This window comes from Manis javanica, chromosome 6 (assembly GCF_040802235.1).
Source record: "Manis javanica isolate MJ-LG chromosome 6, MJ_LKY, whole genome shotgun sequence".
In the NCBI taxonomy this organism is placed as follows: Eukaryota; Metazoa; Chordata; class Mammalia; order Pholidota; family Manidae; genus Manis; species Manis javanica.
In genome coordinates this window covers 41,515,535-41,532,074 of record NC_133161.1, presented here as the reverse complement: position 1 = coordinate 41,532,074, position 16,540 = coordinate 41,515,535, and the positions used below count along the sequence as shown (strand labels likewise).

The 16,540-nt window shown below is 43.9% G+C and overlaps 1 protein-coding gene and 1 long non-coding RNA gene across 6 annotated transcripts in view; one reads left to right on the top strand and one right to left on the bottom strand.

Moving 5' to 3' along the window:
• DPY19L1 (dpy-19 like C-mannosyltransferase 1) overlaps positions 1-12,103 on the bottom strand; it is a 91,378-nt gene extending 79,275 nt beyond the window's left edge. For 4 of the 5 annotated variants that reach the window (XM_073238609.1, XM_073238610.1, XM_073238612.1 and 1 more), the window contains exon 1: positions 11,213-12,103. In XM_073238609.1, the coding sequence (XP_073094710.1) occupies positions 11,213-11,501 (289 nt within the window). In that variant the 5' untranslated portion in view covers positions 11,502-12,103. The remainder of the gene's footprint in view (positions 1-11,212) is intronic. The other variant, XM_073238613.1, reaches the window with a different exon arrangement.
• LOC140849881 (uncharacterized) lies at positions 3,497-15,318 on the top strand. The gene is made up of 4 exons (XR_012132201.1): positions 3,497-11,046; positions 12,588-12,762; positions 13,226-13,321; positions 14,945-15,318. It is a non-coding gene; the product is annotated as an uncharacterized lncRNA (long non-coding RNA).
• The last annotated feature ends 1,222 nt before the right edge of the window (positions 15,319-16,540 follow it).

Genomic DNA, 16,540 nt, shown 5'->3' with positions numbered 1-16,540 from the left:
AGGCTGGAGACAGGGATTCTGACCTGACAGCCAAGCACTGCCAGGCTTCTGAGGACAGAGGGCATGAGACAAAGGCCAAGACCTCCCCAAATATCTTATTCTCCTTCTCCCTTTTTTTTAATGATAAAAAGGGGAAAAAGTCACAATTCATCTATTGATACAAGCAGTATGTTTTAGAGAAGCTATTCATTTTTATTTAAATGTAGAGCTATGCTTTAAAAATTTAAATAAATTACATGTATATGTCATTTAAAAATGAAAGGCCCAATAAAGCAGATACTGCCTTGTATGCATATAATTTAAGCATAAAGACATAAAATTTCAAAAATTTCTGAAGGCATTCCTAAAGAGTTTTTGTCTTCTTGCCTACGGAAAATTTCTCCAAATGTATCCAGTGACTGTCAACCCTGTGTATAGACTTTTGGGAGTGTAACAAAATTGATAATTCACTTTTTCCATTTTAACATATATTCTATTTTTGTCTATTCTGAGGTACTGAGACAAATACAGCATTTATAAAATCAGAACATTTTTTAAAAACTAACTCCAAAAAATCCAGACCTGTTCTATAGGAAAAAGGTGTTCCAGAAAAGGTTTGCTTTATAACCTAATTCAAAATACTACAACCCTACAGCTGAAAATTCTGAAAAGCTCTTATGTTTTGCTGGAAGCACATCAATTACCCATGCTCTGAAGCTAAACTGGACACTCCTTCCAATTTCTGATTTAATAGATTTTGTACCCTATTATATGTCATATTATATCAATTTTCATTCTTAGAAGATTTGAGTGGCTGCTTCACTGAGAATTATTCACCTCCTTTTACTAGAATCTTGTTTAAACAAAATGGAAAGTAACCTCCCAGGAGGGTAGAAACAGTGTTTCACTGAACTTTACTATAGTGCTCAGCACCAGGCTGACCACATAGCCAGACCCAGACATTTGCTTAATTAATGAGTACAATTTGATAGTTAAGAGGGGAAATGAAATAATCCTAAATTATGCCCACATAATAAAACAAAATTGAATATACATTGATTGACACACACACACACACATTTTTCCAAAACTCGAATCCCCACAGACTTAGTGCAAATTAGACCCCTGGCAACCTGCAGCCAACTGCCTAGGCCTCCAGTTCTCCAAGTCTCAGCAGAGCAGGGAAGGCCCTAGGAGCTGATGTGGGAGGAGCAGCGAAGTGGGGTGGGCCACACTCCCCTTCCCTAGGAGAAGTTCCTGTAGTCTGGTCCCAGGTCACATTCCCTCTGCCATCTCTCCCTCCAGCCACAGCTCCCAAAGCCACCTGTGGCCTTTGTTCTTTCCCTCCAGATCACCCCATACCAGCAATTCCAGGATGTGCCCTAGGAAAGTGGGGAGAGGACACCCCCTGCCCCACCCCAAGCCTGGCTTGCAATAGTCAACAGCAGTAAGGCAGGCAGGAAGAACAGAGATGGGAGAGGGGGTTCTTCTACCTGGCTCTGCTCAATCCTCAGTGGCTCCTAAAACCTATTCCTTCCCCACCCAGCACCAGTACCCCCTACCAGTTCTCACCTCCTCTCCCAGCCTCCCCGCCTCACACAAGGTGCGGCCCCAGCAGGTGACTCAGAAGTCCCTGGTCCCTTCCTAGGACCCCACACCCATCCCCAAGCAGGATTCTTGGGAAATAGAGCCCTGATATCTGCATTTTCAAGATTCCTCAGCTGAGTCTTCTGCATGCAAAGTTTGAGATCCACTATCCTTTCTCTCCTCTCTCTTCCGTAGTCCCACACACACACCCTGCAGGCAGCTCTCCTTGCAACTGCAGCCAGCAACAGGTAGCCAGATGAACACATTCCTTCCACCATCACGGAACTGCCTCCTTTCCCATTTCTGGGCACTTGATGACATGATTTTGTAAGAATATTTATATGGAGAAGTGTATTCTAAGTCCAAAAAACTTGCTTGCAAAATATAAAAAATACAACTTACTACTAAACTATTAATCCATACTTGAAACATTCTATAGAGTTTGAGCCTTCCTAACTCCTAATGTGCCAAAATGATACAAAAAGTTAAGGGAACTCCTTAAATCTATTGCACAAGGCTTCAAATCAACCTTGATCAGGTCTATACTCAACCCCTTCCTAATATTATTAATCATTTCATACTGTTCTCAAAGGTCCATTCAGAGTTTTAAGTCTCTCTTCCCAGAAGCTGAAATCACCAGTAAAAGTCTCCTTGTTCCACATCAACAGTCCATCCTGGAGAATGAAGTCAATTTCTAACTGTACAGACCTAAACATCTCACCCCTTGTTTGAAAAGTCTCACGACTGTCCACGGCTCACACCATGGAGTGCAGACTCTGGTCTATTTCCAGTTCATCATCATCATGCACTCTTCATGCTGGCCAGACTGGGCAACAATCCCCTAAAACACCAAATGCTTTAATGACGTTATGCCTTTGCTCCTGCCTGAAAATGCGGAATTTGTCCTTCAAAGGCAAATTCAAATGTGGCATTTGTGAAGCCTGTGCTGTCACCGCAGCTGCAATACCTTTATTATGGTACCTAAGTAGCTAGCCACGCACACAGGTTTCTACTGCTAGATGCAAAGGCCTGGAGGCTGAACTCATATTTAATTCATCTTAATATCTACATCCCCTAGCATCGGGCCTGGCACCTCACTGGGTTGAATTTCTAAATGGCTTATCATCTTATAAGAGAAATTATAGAATGTACTCAATAAAAACACAAACACTTAAAGACCATATCGAAGCACTCCAATCTGCTTAAAGGATTCCCATTACATAAAGGCAAATATATATTTAACAATAAAACTAAAATATTGAAAGAAATCATATTTCTAGTCTACAGTGCTGAGAATGGAACAAAGCCCAGTTTCTGTGTAATAAACTACCAAGTGAAAGTACACTCTTTAGGACCCAGTTTGGCAAAGAGGAAGCAATCCTGATATACCACAAGCTTAGTTCCTTCCTTCATTTTAGCACCTAGATTTTTGTGTGAGTTATAACTGCTTTAAAGTCAACAAGTATCTAAATGCCTACTGGATGCACATTTTCCTAGAAACTGAGAATAACATTAAAGGAATACTAGCCAACGTCTGTGTCCTTAAAGATAAAATATGTGAGAAAAAAGATTTAGATACATAAAATAATGAGAGAACACATCAGGCACTCAAACAGATGGCACAAAGTCTATAAACTGTAAGAAATCTGAGAAGGTAGATCAGTAATGACCTTCTGGGGACAGTTTATTTTAAAGTGGAAAGGGGGGCTGGTCATTTTGGAGACATGACTAGAACCTCAGTGATGATTCATAGTGGGTAGCCAGAAAAGACAGCTGCAGTAAAGCAGGACGTGGACTTGGATCCAACATGACAAAAGAATTTCTACCCCTAACACTAAGGTACAGACAATAATGAGATAATATTAAGGGGCCCAATGCAACAGGCTCTCAGGGCTGTGAGAACACCAGGAGGGGAGTCTGGCAGAGTGGGGCCTGGAGTGCCAAGAATGGGAGTGCCAGGGTCCTCAGGTCCAGTAAACTTTAGGCTTTAAAGATTCCATTTACCCCCACCCTATGCCACACAACTATTACCATTTTCTTTGTGTGCCACTGTAATGTGAAAAAGACTGGGAGCACTGAGCTAGTCAATAATGAAGCAGAGCAAGTTTCAGAGACAACATCATGTTGCAGCAATATAGAGCCACAGTGGTATCAACCCTGGTATTGCACTGAATAATCACTGACACTAAATAAAGCTAGAAATACTTGAGTATTAATCCAGGGCCTCCAACTTTGAAAGTCCAAGGATTTTTTTTTTTCAATTCACAAGAGATTCTGATGTACAAAGTTAATTATTACTGGTATAGAAATACCATCCAAGAATTGCTTTGTGTAGTGATAGTGCTGAAACACACACCTAACAATAGGTTACTTTGGAAAGGAAGTCAAATATGAGGAAACATGCCAGACAAACATGAGGACATGTGAGCTGTTAGTTTAAATGCATTCAGAGAGGAAAAAAAAAAAAACCAGAGATAATGCTGAGAAAATGATTAGTATTAAAGCAAAAATAAAAGTTATAATAGTTTTACATTTATGTATTCTAAAAGTTAATACTTCCATTTTTTAAATGTATGCTTATTCTATGATTCTTGAATTATGAAAGGTCATCCATGGAGAATTGATCTTTTCAATGAAACAAAACAACCTTCTATGGGATTAAACAGCAGCCTAAAGGTCTGCCCTAGAAACAAATACAATTTTTACTAATTTTGACGACTAGTAATCATTAGAATGGTAACTAAAGAAAACTAGCAGACTCTTCCCCAGAAGAGTAATGTTCTAATGGTTTGTGTAAAATACAGTCTGATGGCAAAAGATCAACAGCAAGGCAAGAATTTAGGACTAAATATATAAATTACAAAACCTAAAACCACCCCACTTCGACACACACACACAGGCTTGTAGTCTCTATGATTATGTGAAACCCCATTAACATAAACTTTAGGAAACATTAAAACAGCCTGAGAGGCTCAGTGTGCAAAACGTATAACAATGGCTATAGTTCAAATTTTCGCAACATCCAAATACAGGTATGTATATAATTTTATCTGCTTTCCATACTGATGCTATATTGTAGGCCAAAAATCAGTCACAAATTGGTAATACAGCCTTATATTTACACAAATAAAACTCATCACATTTATTATTTATTTGAGCACTGATGAATATCAGACATTCAAAACCCTTCTAACTGCATCTTCTTCTAATAATAAAAATATGGTTACATGATTATAAATATTCTTTAGAGTTAGCCAGAAGTCTATTTTAGAAAGAAAAAATGGTTTTAAACATTGAGTGAACTCTTTAAAATCCCAAATTCCCATCCTACTCACCAGCTTTTCTGGGAAATATATTGGCCCAACATCTCCGGATTAACACACCTTCAGAGCTGGTGCTTAGTAGGATCTAAGTGTTCACTTGAAAGCCCCCCCACTAAAATGGCCAGTGGTCCCTGTGACTCACAGTCCTCAGCCTTTCTTGCCCCTGTGTCACCCCTAATAATGCTCTCTTTCCACGTCTTCCTGAATTTCTATATATGATCTCTTTTCCTTATTTCCCCTGAAGGAAGAAACAAGAAATCTCACACTTACTGAGCACCAAATGCTGAGGTTTCTCAGAACTGGATCCTGGAGCTTCTTTCCTTCTCTTGCTATACTCACCCTGGAGAAAATGAACTACAGCACAGTATTTAAGAGCATGAATTCTGAAGTCACATTGCCTAGGTTCAAATCTGAGCCTTCCACATTCTAGGGATGATCTTACAAATTACTTAACCTCTTTGTGCCTCAGATCCTCCATGTGGTAAAATGGGTGTGACAATCCCAGCGCCATAGTGAGGACTAAGTTAGCAGGTAGATGAGTTTAAGATAAATGAGTTGATATAACACTCTTAGAACTGTGCCTGGCACAGGGTAACCCCCGCATCAGTAGCAGATGCTATTACCAATTCCCATGAATCTACTACCACCCATTTGCTGATGACTGCCTATTTTATGTCTCCACTCAGACCTCTGACGTCCCACTGCCTACTTGACATTTCTACTCGCACACCTCACACATGTCTCAATGGTAACATACCCAAGATAGAATTCTTGCTCTTTCCCCTCAAACCTCTCCCTTCTCTCACACCCCTAGTCTTCAGCATCTCAGTGAATGCCCTCCTTATTTTCCCAGTTACAGCCAAAAACCTAGAAATTATTCACAGTTCTTCCCTCTCCCTCAACCCAAACCCAATTCACCAGCAAATCCTGCCATTTCTATCTCCAAAACTTATCTCAAATCTACCCACTTCCTCAAGGCCAAGAGCGCCCTGGCTGGATCCCTGCCAGAGCCTCCTCACTGGGCTCTTTCCACTCCATCCTTGCACTGCCACACCCATTTTCCCAAAAGCAGATTTCTCAAAAATAAAATCATGTCATTCTCCTGTTCAGCACTCCTCAGCGCATTCCCATCACACCAGAAATAACACCCCGGCTCCTTACAGCACCCGGGTTTGTGCCCATGGCAGGCCGCTGCTCCACCACCTCCTTCCTTCCAGCATGCTGAGCTCTGCCCTGCCCCAGCATGTGCTGTTTGCTGCACCCCAATGCCCCTTCTCTCCTCCTCTGCACAGTATGCACCTTCTCTTCCTGTGCATCCCAGCTTTAAGGCAACCTCACAGAAGTCTTCCCAGACCCAATTTAAAGTTGGCATTTCCTGTTTCTTCTCTTTTCTTTCCTCCACTGCACTTACTACAATGTGTGATTATTTTTATTTATTTGCCCCCCCAACCCCCAACTTCTAGAACAGAAGTTCCATGGAGACAGAGGCTACAGCCTTCTTGTCCTCCATTTTATCCCCAACAACTAGCACCTGGCAAAGAAGGCATTCAATAATTGGTGAATGGAAGTGAAGCTACTGTCATTTTACATATATTATTTCATTCTTTATCATAGCTACAATGAAGCATGTATTATCCCCATTTTATAGATGAGGCAACTAAGAGTCAGAAATATTAAGGAATCTATAGCTTTTAGGTATAGAAACAGGATTCAAATGCAGGTCAGTATTGAGAGACCTGTGCTGCTTCAAACACACCACATTGTCTCCTACCCATCCCAGATCACAAAACCTAGACTCCAACCGCTGTTTTCACCCAGTTTCTTACTGTTCTGCTCCAAAGAAGTCACATGTGTTTTCCATTACATGGGCTCCCAGGCTTTCATAAGTTGTAGAAAATAAAAGCAGTAGTTCTAAATGTGGCAATTTTGCCTCCCAAGGGATCTTTACCACTATCTGGAGACATTCTGGTTTTCCCAGCTGAGGAAGTGCTATGGGCATTCAATAGATAGGGGTTAGGGCTGTGGCTACACCTCCCACAATGCACAGGAAGCTCCCCAAACAAAGAAGTATTCCACCCAAAATGTCCTAGCACTGAGGTTGGGAAGCCTTGTCAATAAAGAACAAGCTTAGAGCAAGTGTGCAGCTGCCACTGACCACAAGAAGCAGGCAGGTAATGAAAATGAGTCAGGTAGGACAGATATAAGAGGAAAAAACAAGTAGTCTTTAATCATCTGTCTTTTCCATATATAGCTTGCACTTTTATATTCTGTTTTGTAGATGGCATCTTACCTTATGGTCTTTTACCACTGTATAGCCTACGGGTTTCACCCCAGGGCAAGTTCACTAAAGATTCAGTGAGACTGAGAAATGCCAATGGAACATACTTGGGGTAAAAGGGTTTATACCCAGCTTTATTCTCCCAGCAGTAGGTGAATCACATCTGCATCCAGCCATAATCCACCCCCATCTCTGCCTCTGCCCAGAGCACCGGGCAGAGCTCTTTATATAGTGGCTAAGTCAATAATAGTTTATCACCTATGGTGTGGAAGCATTAGCCTAGCAGTAGGCTAATGTTAATCCAGATTACATCATCAAGTAGTCAGGGTCAGGTGAGGATCCTGGCTGTAGGAATTTCCATTTTCCCCACAACCATACACATGCTTTGTTTGCATATTTAACACTACATTCTTTATTCCCACAAAGGAAAGCACTGCTCCCATTTATGCCTGAAACATGGAGCCCTAACCAGCTATCCCTTGATCTTCCCTCTTTTGATAAGGAACACAGGTTCAAGAAACATGTCACTCTTCTCTCAACTCTAATGGAAATAGCTGTGTCAGATAATAAAGGACAGCTTACAGCCCCAATTTTGAGAAAACAAAAAGACTAGGAGAAACTTCTGGCAAATGGGACTGTCTGTGTCTGCATTAAAAGTGGAGATTTACTTAGTTTCAGGGGACTGACTACTGTATGCAGGAACATCAGTTCAGTGCCACTAAACAGTCTGCTTCTAAAGAGAGGCAGGAAATCAGACTTCAAAACTACTGATGTTTCCCTCCACCTCACCCCTTCCTCAGATTCTGCTTTAATTGGTCTGATGTGTTATTTGCCCATCAGGAATTTTTAAAGTTTCTAGGTGACTCTAGTATACAGTGAAGACTAAAAACCACTAATCTAGTCCAGGTCACCCTCAATGCCTTGCTCAGGTACCCAACTAATTTGAAACTAGTATAGAATCAGGAAACAGTTCTTCTAAGGCAGTTTTAGAAATCAACTTCATGGTAAATACAGCTTTTAAAAAAAAAAAAAAGAAAACCAGAATGTACTGTACATTATAGGGTTAAATATTGTTACATGACATTTTGTGTTAAACATATGCACATACGTGCTGGTTAGTTTCCCTCTGCCTCTCCAAATCCATTCTCCTCCCTTCCCTGCCTTGCTCCCAGCCCCAGGAGGCTAACACTGTCGACTTAGCCTTAGGGTTTATAGCTGGTCAGCCTGTGAGAGGCACCAGCAGATCAGAGGGTGGAAAGAGGATGTTTGGGGTCACTCCTCTTGGGGGATACTTCCCCCACAGCACAGTGCTCCCTGGGTTCAGCTCCTAATGAAGCTCCTCTTCCCCTTCAGGCCAATGTGGTAGCACCTTCCCACTGCTAACAGTTTCTATGTGCTTTAGCCTTTGGGGGTTCTTTAAACCTGCTCACACTGTTGAAAACACCCCACTTATTATATCTGTTTCCTGCAGGACATCGACATACACAAACAGATCGACAGACACATGCTTAAATGTTCTGGGTTGCACTTTCAGAAGTGTGAGGAGGTTTAATGTAAATGGTGTTCCTCACTCTGGGTTGTGGTCAAAAAGCTGGAGAAACATTGTCCTGGTTCTTCTTACCACACCACTGCCTCCCATGGCTGGTATACAGAGCTACTGGGTTGAAACTTCTAAAAATAAACAGGTCAAGAACCCTTCTTTACAACTGTTACTATTAAATAAATAATACACGATGTCCAAACATAAGAAAAGCATTTTAGTTATTAATGTGGATTTTTTAACAGTGCGTACCACTGCCCAACAGTGGAATGGGCCCCCTTGGTGGGTAGTGAGCTCCTCATCAGTGCTTAGCATGCATGGAGGACACGAGAGAAGTGGAACCAGGGACCCCTAGTCAGTTTCTAACTTAAAAATTTGTGCTTCCATCAGGGAGCCTCAAGTTGTAAAACTGCTTCCTAAACATAAATGAATTAATTTGTGTCACAGCAAAGCCACATACTAAAAAACTATACAGTGTTAACACAACTCGCACTCTCATTCTGGGAGGTGGAAGGAAATGAAGCAGCTTTCAAAACTATGTAAATTCTGCTCCCTTTCACAGGATCTAAGGGTAAAAGGCCAAAAAAAGAACCAAATACCCCAAGTCCAGTCATTCTCCAGAACCATCTCTCAAGCTGCCCTGTGGCCCCATGTCGATGGTTAGCAAGGACAGAAAGTCTCTAGACCTTGGCCTGGTCATCCAACCTCCATATACCTGATGGCCAGTGTCCAGAGATACCCAAGAACAAGGCACAGCTCCTTCACTGTACCTCCTTCTAATGCCCAAAGGGGCGGGTCAAGTAAAATGTCACAGTTAATACCAAACTATATTTAGGTGTGAGCATTACTAAATCCAAATATAAGGCATCCAATATAAAAAGATTATAAAGAAATGCAATTACAAGGGAAAAAAATGCATAAAAGAAAATGACAATATTGTTCTATTTGTAACTGTAACCTCCCTGAAGTGATGCCCTTCCATATTTCATGCAAAGTGGCTAATATTTATACTTACCATTAAAGAAAAATGCAACTTCATTCTGTCAGTAGATCTCAAATCAGTATTATGCATGTGCTTTTATAATAGCAACTAAAACTTATTAAATGCCTTAGATTCTAAGTGCCTACACATTACCCACTCGTTTTAGTTCTACTCCTCAGGACATGCCTGTGGAGTAAGTAGGGCAGGTGAGAATCCCATGTGCCAGAGCAGGAAAGCTCACAAAGGAAATTACTTGAAACTTAACACCAAACTTAACCACTGAGAACTGGATCTGGAGCCTCTGTCTCATCTACTGTACCATGCTGCCTCCCCAAGGTGAACTTATCTAACCTGCACTCCGGCAAGGTTTTTCAAGCCCGGGACTGAAAAAAGGAGGAATGCACTGAAAATGCTGAATTTTTCTAAACTACAATAGAAAAAAAAGTACCCCCAAAACAACATCAAACTTTCTGAGCCCATTAAAACACACACACTCACTCGGTGATAACTCTGGCTTTTTATGATTGAGTGGCTTCTAGTGGTGACTCTGATCTCAAGGGAAGCCAATTTGCTTGTGTTCTATTCCTCCGCCTATATTGAACTCCAAATTCTTTTGGGTCACTAAGGGAATTTTAAAAGATAATAAGGGATAAATCACCAGTAGTTAAATAATTCAGTAACCAAGGCCCATTAATGGCAATATATAGGAAAGGAAGTGTTACAGCATTTTACTGGCTGACTTACAAAAATAAGGCCTGTTATTCAACTGCTATCCTTACCGGAATGTCAATCAGAAAACAAAGGAACTCTTTAGTCGGTTCTCAACCTGTGAATATTTCAACTTTATTTTTTCAAAACATCGTTACACATCAGCCATTTGGTACATGGCAGCAGGAAAGGAAGGGAGGCCCTCCCCACTAAATGTTCCCTGGGCAGCTGGGAGGATTATGGCTCGGGTGCCCAAAACACAACACGACCTGGAAAGTGACATACCGAGGGGAATCACAAGTAGAGTGTTACCGGCGGTTTAAGGCCAAGAAGAAAAAAAGCACGCTAAAATTTAATTATAAGTTTAGTAACTTTCTAGGACAGGGGACTTGCTCTTTCTTTGGGCTAATCGCTTCCATCCCAAAGCAAACCATCCCCCCTACCCCGGCAGGGGCCGAGATTACGAGAAGGCGGCCGGTCCGCGCCAATCAGCAGCGCCCAAGTCTAGTTAGCTCAGACCTGTCAGTTCGCGGCCAGGCCGGGCAGCTGTTGATCTCGGGGCCATTTTTTTTTTTTTAAGCAGAGACTGAGAGTGGATGGTAAGGGAGCGAGGAAGCCTGAGCCAGGGGGAAGGGAAAGAGAAGAGGAGGTGAGGAAGTCCCAGGAAAAGTCGGAGAGGGTTGCAAACAGGCAGAGCCTGGCCGGCGGGGCACTGCTGCGCGAAGGCGGGAGTGGGGCGGAGGGCAAGGGTAGAGGGGCGGCCCGCGCCTCAAAGTTCCGCGACCCGGCGGCGCCCGTGCGCTGGGGCTGCTCACCTAGCAAGAGCGTGGTCCAGGTCCGGACGCGCGACGCGCGCCGCAGGCCCAGCGCCCCGCGCAGCCCGGCCGCCAGGCGTCCCCGGAGGCCGCCCCCGGCGGGCGGCGCGACGGGCTCGGCACGGGGCCCCTTCCTGCCCGCGGCGCCCTTGCGCCCGGGTGACGGAGGCGCACGCTCGGGCCCGGGTTCCTCAGCGCCAGCGTCCGGCGCCGCTCTCAGCGGCGACCGGGAGGCGCGGGGCGGCTTAGGGGCCGCCTCTCGGTGCTTGTTCCGCGCCTGCAGGACCATCTTGGCATAGTCGCGCCTGCTCGCTGCGCGCGCCGGACGGTGACCAGGGATCGGCGGGCTGGCGGGGCAGCCCGGGCGCCGCTCACTCTCCCGCGGGCTGGCGGGCGGGCGGAGGGCGGGCAGGTCCCTCCCCGCGGGCCAGGAGGCGGGGAGAGCTGCAAAGCCAGGCGGCGGCTGCCTGCCTGGCTGGCTGTGCGGCCGGGAGGCGGCGCCGGACTCGCGCGCCCGCAGCCGTTGCCGCCGCTCCGGTTGTCACGGCGACCGCGAAACGCCGGGGGGCGGGGGGCGGGGACACCCTGTGAGCCGCCGCGGCCCTGCCTCCGCTGCCCCTCCGCGCCGGACGCGCGCTCCAGGCCGACCGCGCGCACGCGCAGACTCCCTGCGCGGGCCGGGGCGGACCTCGCGGCTGTCCTGCGACCCTCGCCCTGCCCTGGGCCCGAGCGGGGCGCTGCCTGGGAGAGCGCGCGGACCTCTTTCCGGGAGCGGCCCCGCCCTGTGGGAGTGGCCTGGAAAAAGAAAGGGCTCTCTTGGGGTGGCCGCTGGTTGAAGTTTCTAACGGGATAAAGGCTGCGCGTCGTGCCGGGCAAAGCTCGCGTTGCCCGGTAAGCTTGTTGCGGGGGCGGCCGGTCGGGAAGGAGGCACTCAGGAACGACCGGGGAGGGTCGCTAAGCGAGCGCCCGAGAGCCGCGGTGGCCCCGCCGCGGGAAGGCGATCCACAAAGTTGAGCCTCGGCCTCCTAGTACCGCGAGGTGTGGCCTCACCCTTCAGTCCGCTGCCGAGGGCAGCTCCCTCTTTCACTGGTGGGACGAACGGTACAACCCGATTAAAAATGGCAGCAAAGTATCCCAGGGGAGTTGGTAAGGGTTGAGACACAGTCTGTGTCTGACAGAAATGTAAATTGAAAACCAGGGTAGGCGTCCAGGCTGAGGGTGACAAAGTTGAATGGCCCGAAACGGAAAGACTATCAGCACGTATGTTCTGTTAGTTTCACATGCTGTAACTTAGTGGCTTAAAAGAAAGCAGAAAATTTTATTTGCTGATAAAATACAAAACTTTAGTCGAAAAAAAAATTTTTTTTTCACGGAGCTCAATTCCTGAGTTAAAGAAGCCCAGGAAGATTGGGAGAACCGGGCAGATCCCAGTTAGCCCTTCTCCCCTTCCCCCCAAGACGCCGGCGTTCGCGGCGCCCAGCCTTACAGCCTCCTTGACAATGGAAAGGTTCCCGTTCTCGCCGTGTCCAGTGGGCTTGACCCAAAAGTCCGTAAGTTCCAGTTTTGTAAATCAAGCCACATCGTTCTTATCTCCATTGTAATTCCAGCGGCTTCACGTGGCTGTGGATCCTCTCCCTTAAGTTCTCTGCCCCGCGATTTATTAAAGAAGCTAATACATTCATTCACTATTATGTATTTTAAGGGACAATGAATTATTTTGTAAGGGAAAAATTCTTGCTATGCTAGGTAATAACCCCTCATAATCTGTATAGTTTGTGGGAGGGGGTTTTCAGGTGTCTTTCTTGGAGCTAGGATCGACTTTTTAGACACTGACTTTTTAAAAAAATGATTGATACTACAGAATGCTTGGATTCTGAAGTAATGTCTCAGATGGATTCAGTGTTACCCTACTGGATTAAATTTGAATTTATCCATTAGATTAAAAGAAACCTAATCCAATGCCTGTTGAGGATAATACAAATAATTTGATTACTGATCTTTTTTAATGATTAGAAAATTACAATGGAAAATGAGGTTCAATAATTGAAGTATTGGATTGTCTACCCCCGTACATGGTATGCTGGATTCAGAACTGCCTCCCTTCAACAGGTATCATTTTATCAGAGGAAACACTTGTTGAGTGATTAAATGGAGTGAATGAATGCAAGAGATAACATAATCAAAGAATTATTCAGAAGGGGTGGTGAGGAGGCCTTGTGTTCTGCAATACGCTGGAATGTCACTTAGTTCTAGCCATCCTCTCAAATTTCTAGAGCCTAACCTAGAGCCTGGCTATGCAAGTTTGTTGAATTGAATTGAAAGAGGAACACCTATATTTAAGACACACCCAGCGGGTTTTGATCCGTCCATCAGTTCTGATGGGACCTCTCTCTTCTTTGGCTTGGTGACCAAGTAGAGAATCTCTGAGAGAGGCAGTAAAGGGTATTGGTTAAAAATATGGTAAATTGCCCTTGTACTGTTCACCATGTAACTTATTCACTATGTAAGAATTTGTTCTCCATGTAAGAACTTGTTCGTTATGCTTCAGAAGATTGGAGACTGACGAAAATTAGGCTTGGGGTGGATTAATGATTATACATTGAGCATTGAGTCCCCTATACAGAATTTTATTGTTGTTAACAACCATTTGATCAATAAATAGGAGAGATGCCCTCTCAAAAAAAAAAAAAAAAGTACACACTTCCAATTGTAAAATAAATAAGTAACCGGGATGTAATGTATAGCATAAGGAATATAGTCAAAATATTGTAACAACTTGGTATGGTAATAGCTGGTACCTAGAATTATCATGTATATAAATGTTGAATCACTGTGTTGTACACCTGAAACTAATGTAATACTGTGTGTCAACTACCCTTCAATAAAAAATAATTATCTAAAAAAATATATATATATATATATGGTAAATTTAGGCCCAGATTCCAGTCTTTGCTCTGACACATACTAGCCCTGTAACCTTGGCCAATTTATAAGATCTTTTTGTATCAGTTTCCTCATCCCTAAATTGGGATTAATAAAAACATCTACCCTACAAGTTTGTAAAAGGTAAGACAGTGTATATAAAGTATCTAACAACTACTTCCATTAAAGTAGTTGCACAATAAATGTTCAAAGCAGTGGATGATAAGATGGCAGGTCCTCTGTCCTCCCAGTGCCTGAGGCTGACAGTCTAGAATGGGTGTGAGGATGCAGCAGAGTAGAGCCTGGACGAGCAATGACAGCTGTGATCTTTGGACCAGCCCTGCACTCCCTGGGCTTCACGTACCTTAGCTGTCTGAGCAGTTGATCCTCCCCTGAAGTTCCCTGCTTCCCACATGTGTTTTACAAATGATCCCATCTGGTGGGTCATTAAGCCCAGATAAAACAGTAGGCAACTCTTGCCCCTCTCCCCTCCCACACAGGATGTTTCACACAGGAAGGTGGTAGAGCAGAAACTATAACAGTCATGGAAGGCTATATGCTGGATTTCATTTTGTATATAAACTGTGAGATCCATAAGAGCAGGCAATTGAGATAATTCTTATCTGTATCCTTAGGCCAGTGCCTGCCACATAGTGGTGGATGCTAAAAAAAAAAAAAAAAGACTTTTTTTGTTTGAAAGCACCTTTTTAAAAAATGTGTTATGCACAGATGATCCTAGAAATCGATTCAAGATTATAATAGATTAAGCATTATAACCACTGGCCATCTTTAATGTGCTTTTCTTTTCAGGAATTCTGGATGCACCAAGAAGGTACTTATGTGCCACTATAGAAATGCTGGGCCAAGGCAGACCAATTCCAGGGACAGGAACCTAACAGAGCGACCACTCAGTGAAGAATCCCTGGTCTAGTCCCCAGGGTGCAAACCCAATCCTCTTCTCACTAAAAACTACACTTTGGGCATTTGAAATAAAAACTTTTAATTAAAAAATAGTTTTTTAAAACTTTGGCAATGGAAGGCGGAGAAAGACAAGTACCAAATGATTTCCCTCATTTGTGGAGTATAACAACGAAGCAAAACTGAAGGAAGAAAACAGCAACAGACTCACAGACCTCAAGAAGGGACTAGCAGTTACCAAAGGGGAGGGGTGGGGAGGGCGGGAGAAGGGGATTCAGGGGTATTATGATTGGCACACATGGTGGGGGGATCAGGGGAAAGACAGTGTAGCACAGAGAAGGCAAATGGTGACTGGCATCTTACTACACTGATGGGCAGTGACTGCAATGGGGTATGGGGGGGACATGATAACGGGGGTGAATGTAGTAACCACATTGTTTTTTCATGTGAAACCTTCATAAGAGTGTATATCAATACCTTAATAATAAATAAATAAAACTGGCAATGGAGAGAGAAGATTAAAAGGAAATGAGCATAAAATAAAGAGTGTAAAATAATAAAGACAAGTGAATGTGCAAAACTAAAGCTTAGTGATATTAAAGTATAGGGACCAGGGAAACACTGTTAAATGAGCAATGAAAAGTGAAATTTGGTCAAGGGAAGACAGATGAGAACCAATTTCCTTATTTCTCTACATTGGCATTTTAAAGGCCCTATCTAACACTTTTAAATTTCCCACTTTTCCTAACACTTGCTCTCCTACTCACAGAGCGACAGCAAAAGGGAAATCTTGGCTATGGCATCTATTTCTCACTTCTTTGGACTGAGTCGCTTGATCTCTCTTTTGGAGAAGTGTCTTGGGGTCAAGTTCTAGATTCTGGCGAGTTTCAGGTTCCTCATTAGTTGCTCATATCAAGAAAGGAACCTGCACAATCGCAGAAACCTACAGTGGTTGCAGTAAAACCTATCTGTGAAACATTCAGCTTTCAGCAAAGATCCAGCATTAACTTGTCACAGGGTTATAATGTGTTCCTTTAGTCTCTGGTGAGAACAAATGTAAATTGCTACTTTATTGCTTTTCAAATTTTATCTTCTTTCTTTCTGGTAGCTGACCTTGTAATTTAAACTGTTCATGCTCCAGTAAGTGTTCCTGAGAAACTCAGAGAGTTCATTATCAGTCCTGGTTATAGTGCATCCTCAAGAAGCCCTCTGTGGCAGAGGTGCATGTCTCTCTAAAATGCAATTCTGTTACTGAGGGCTTACTATGTCCTTAGCAGATATTAGAGACATTAAAAATTCGTATACTAAGTCTCCATCCCCACAGGGCTTACAGTTTAGTTAGAGAGACGGGGTAAGCTGGAACAAAGTACATACCCAGAGGGCCTCAGCACAGATCCGGGCCCTGAAAGTCCTCTGAATCTGTCTGGACCTGAACATTCCTCCCTGACGGATGCTGAGCTCCCACACACACACCCACGTGGTCTCAGG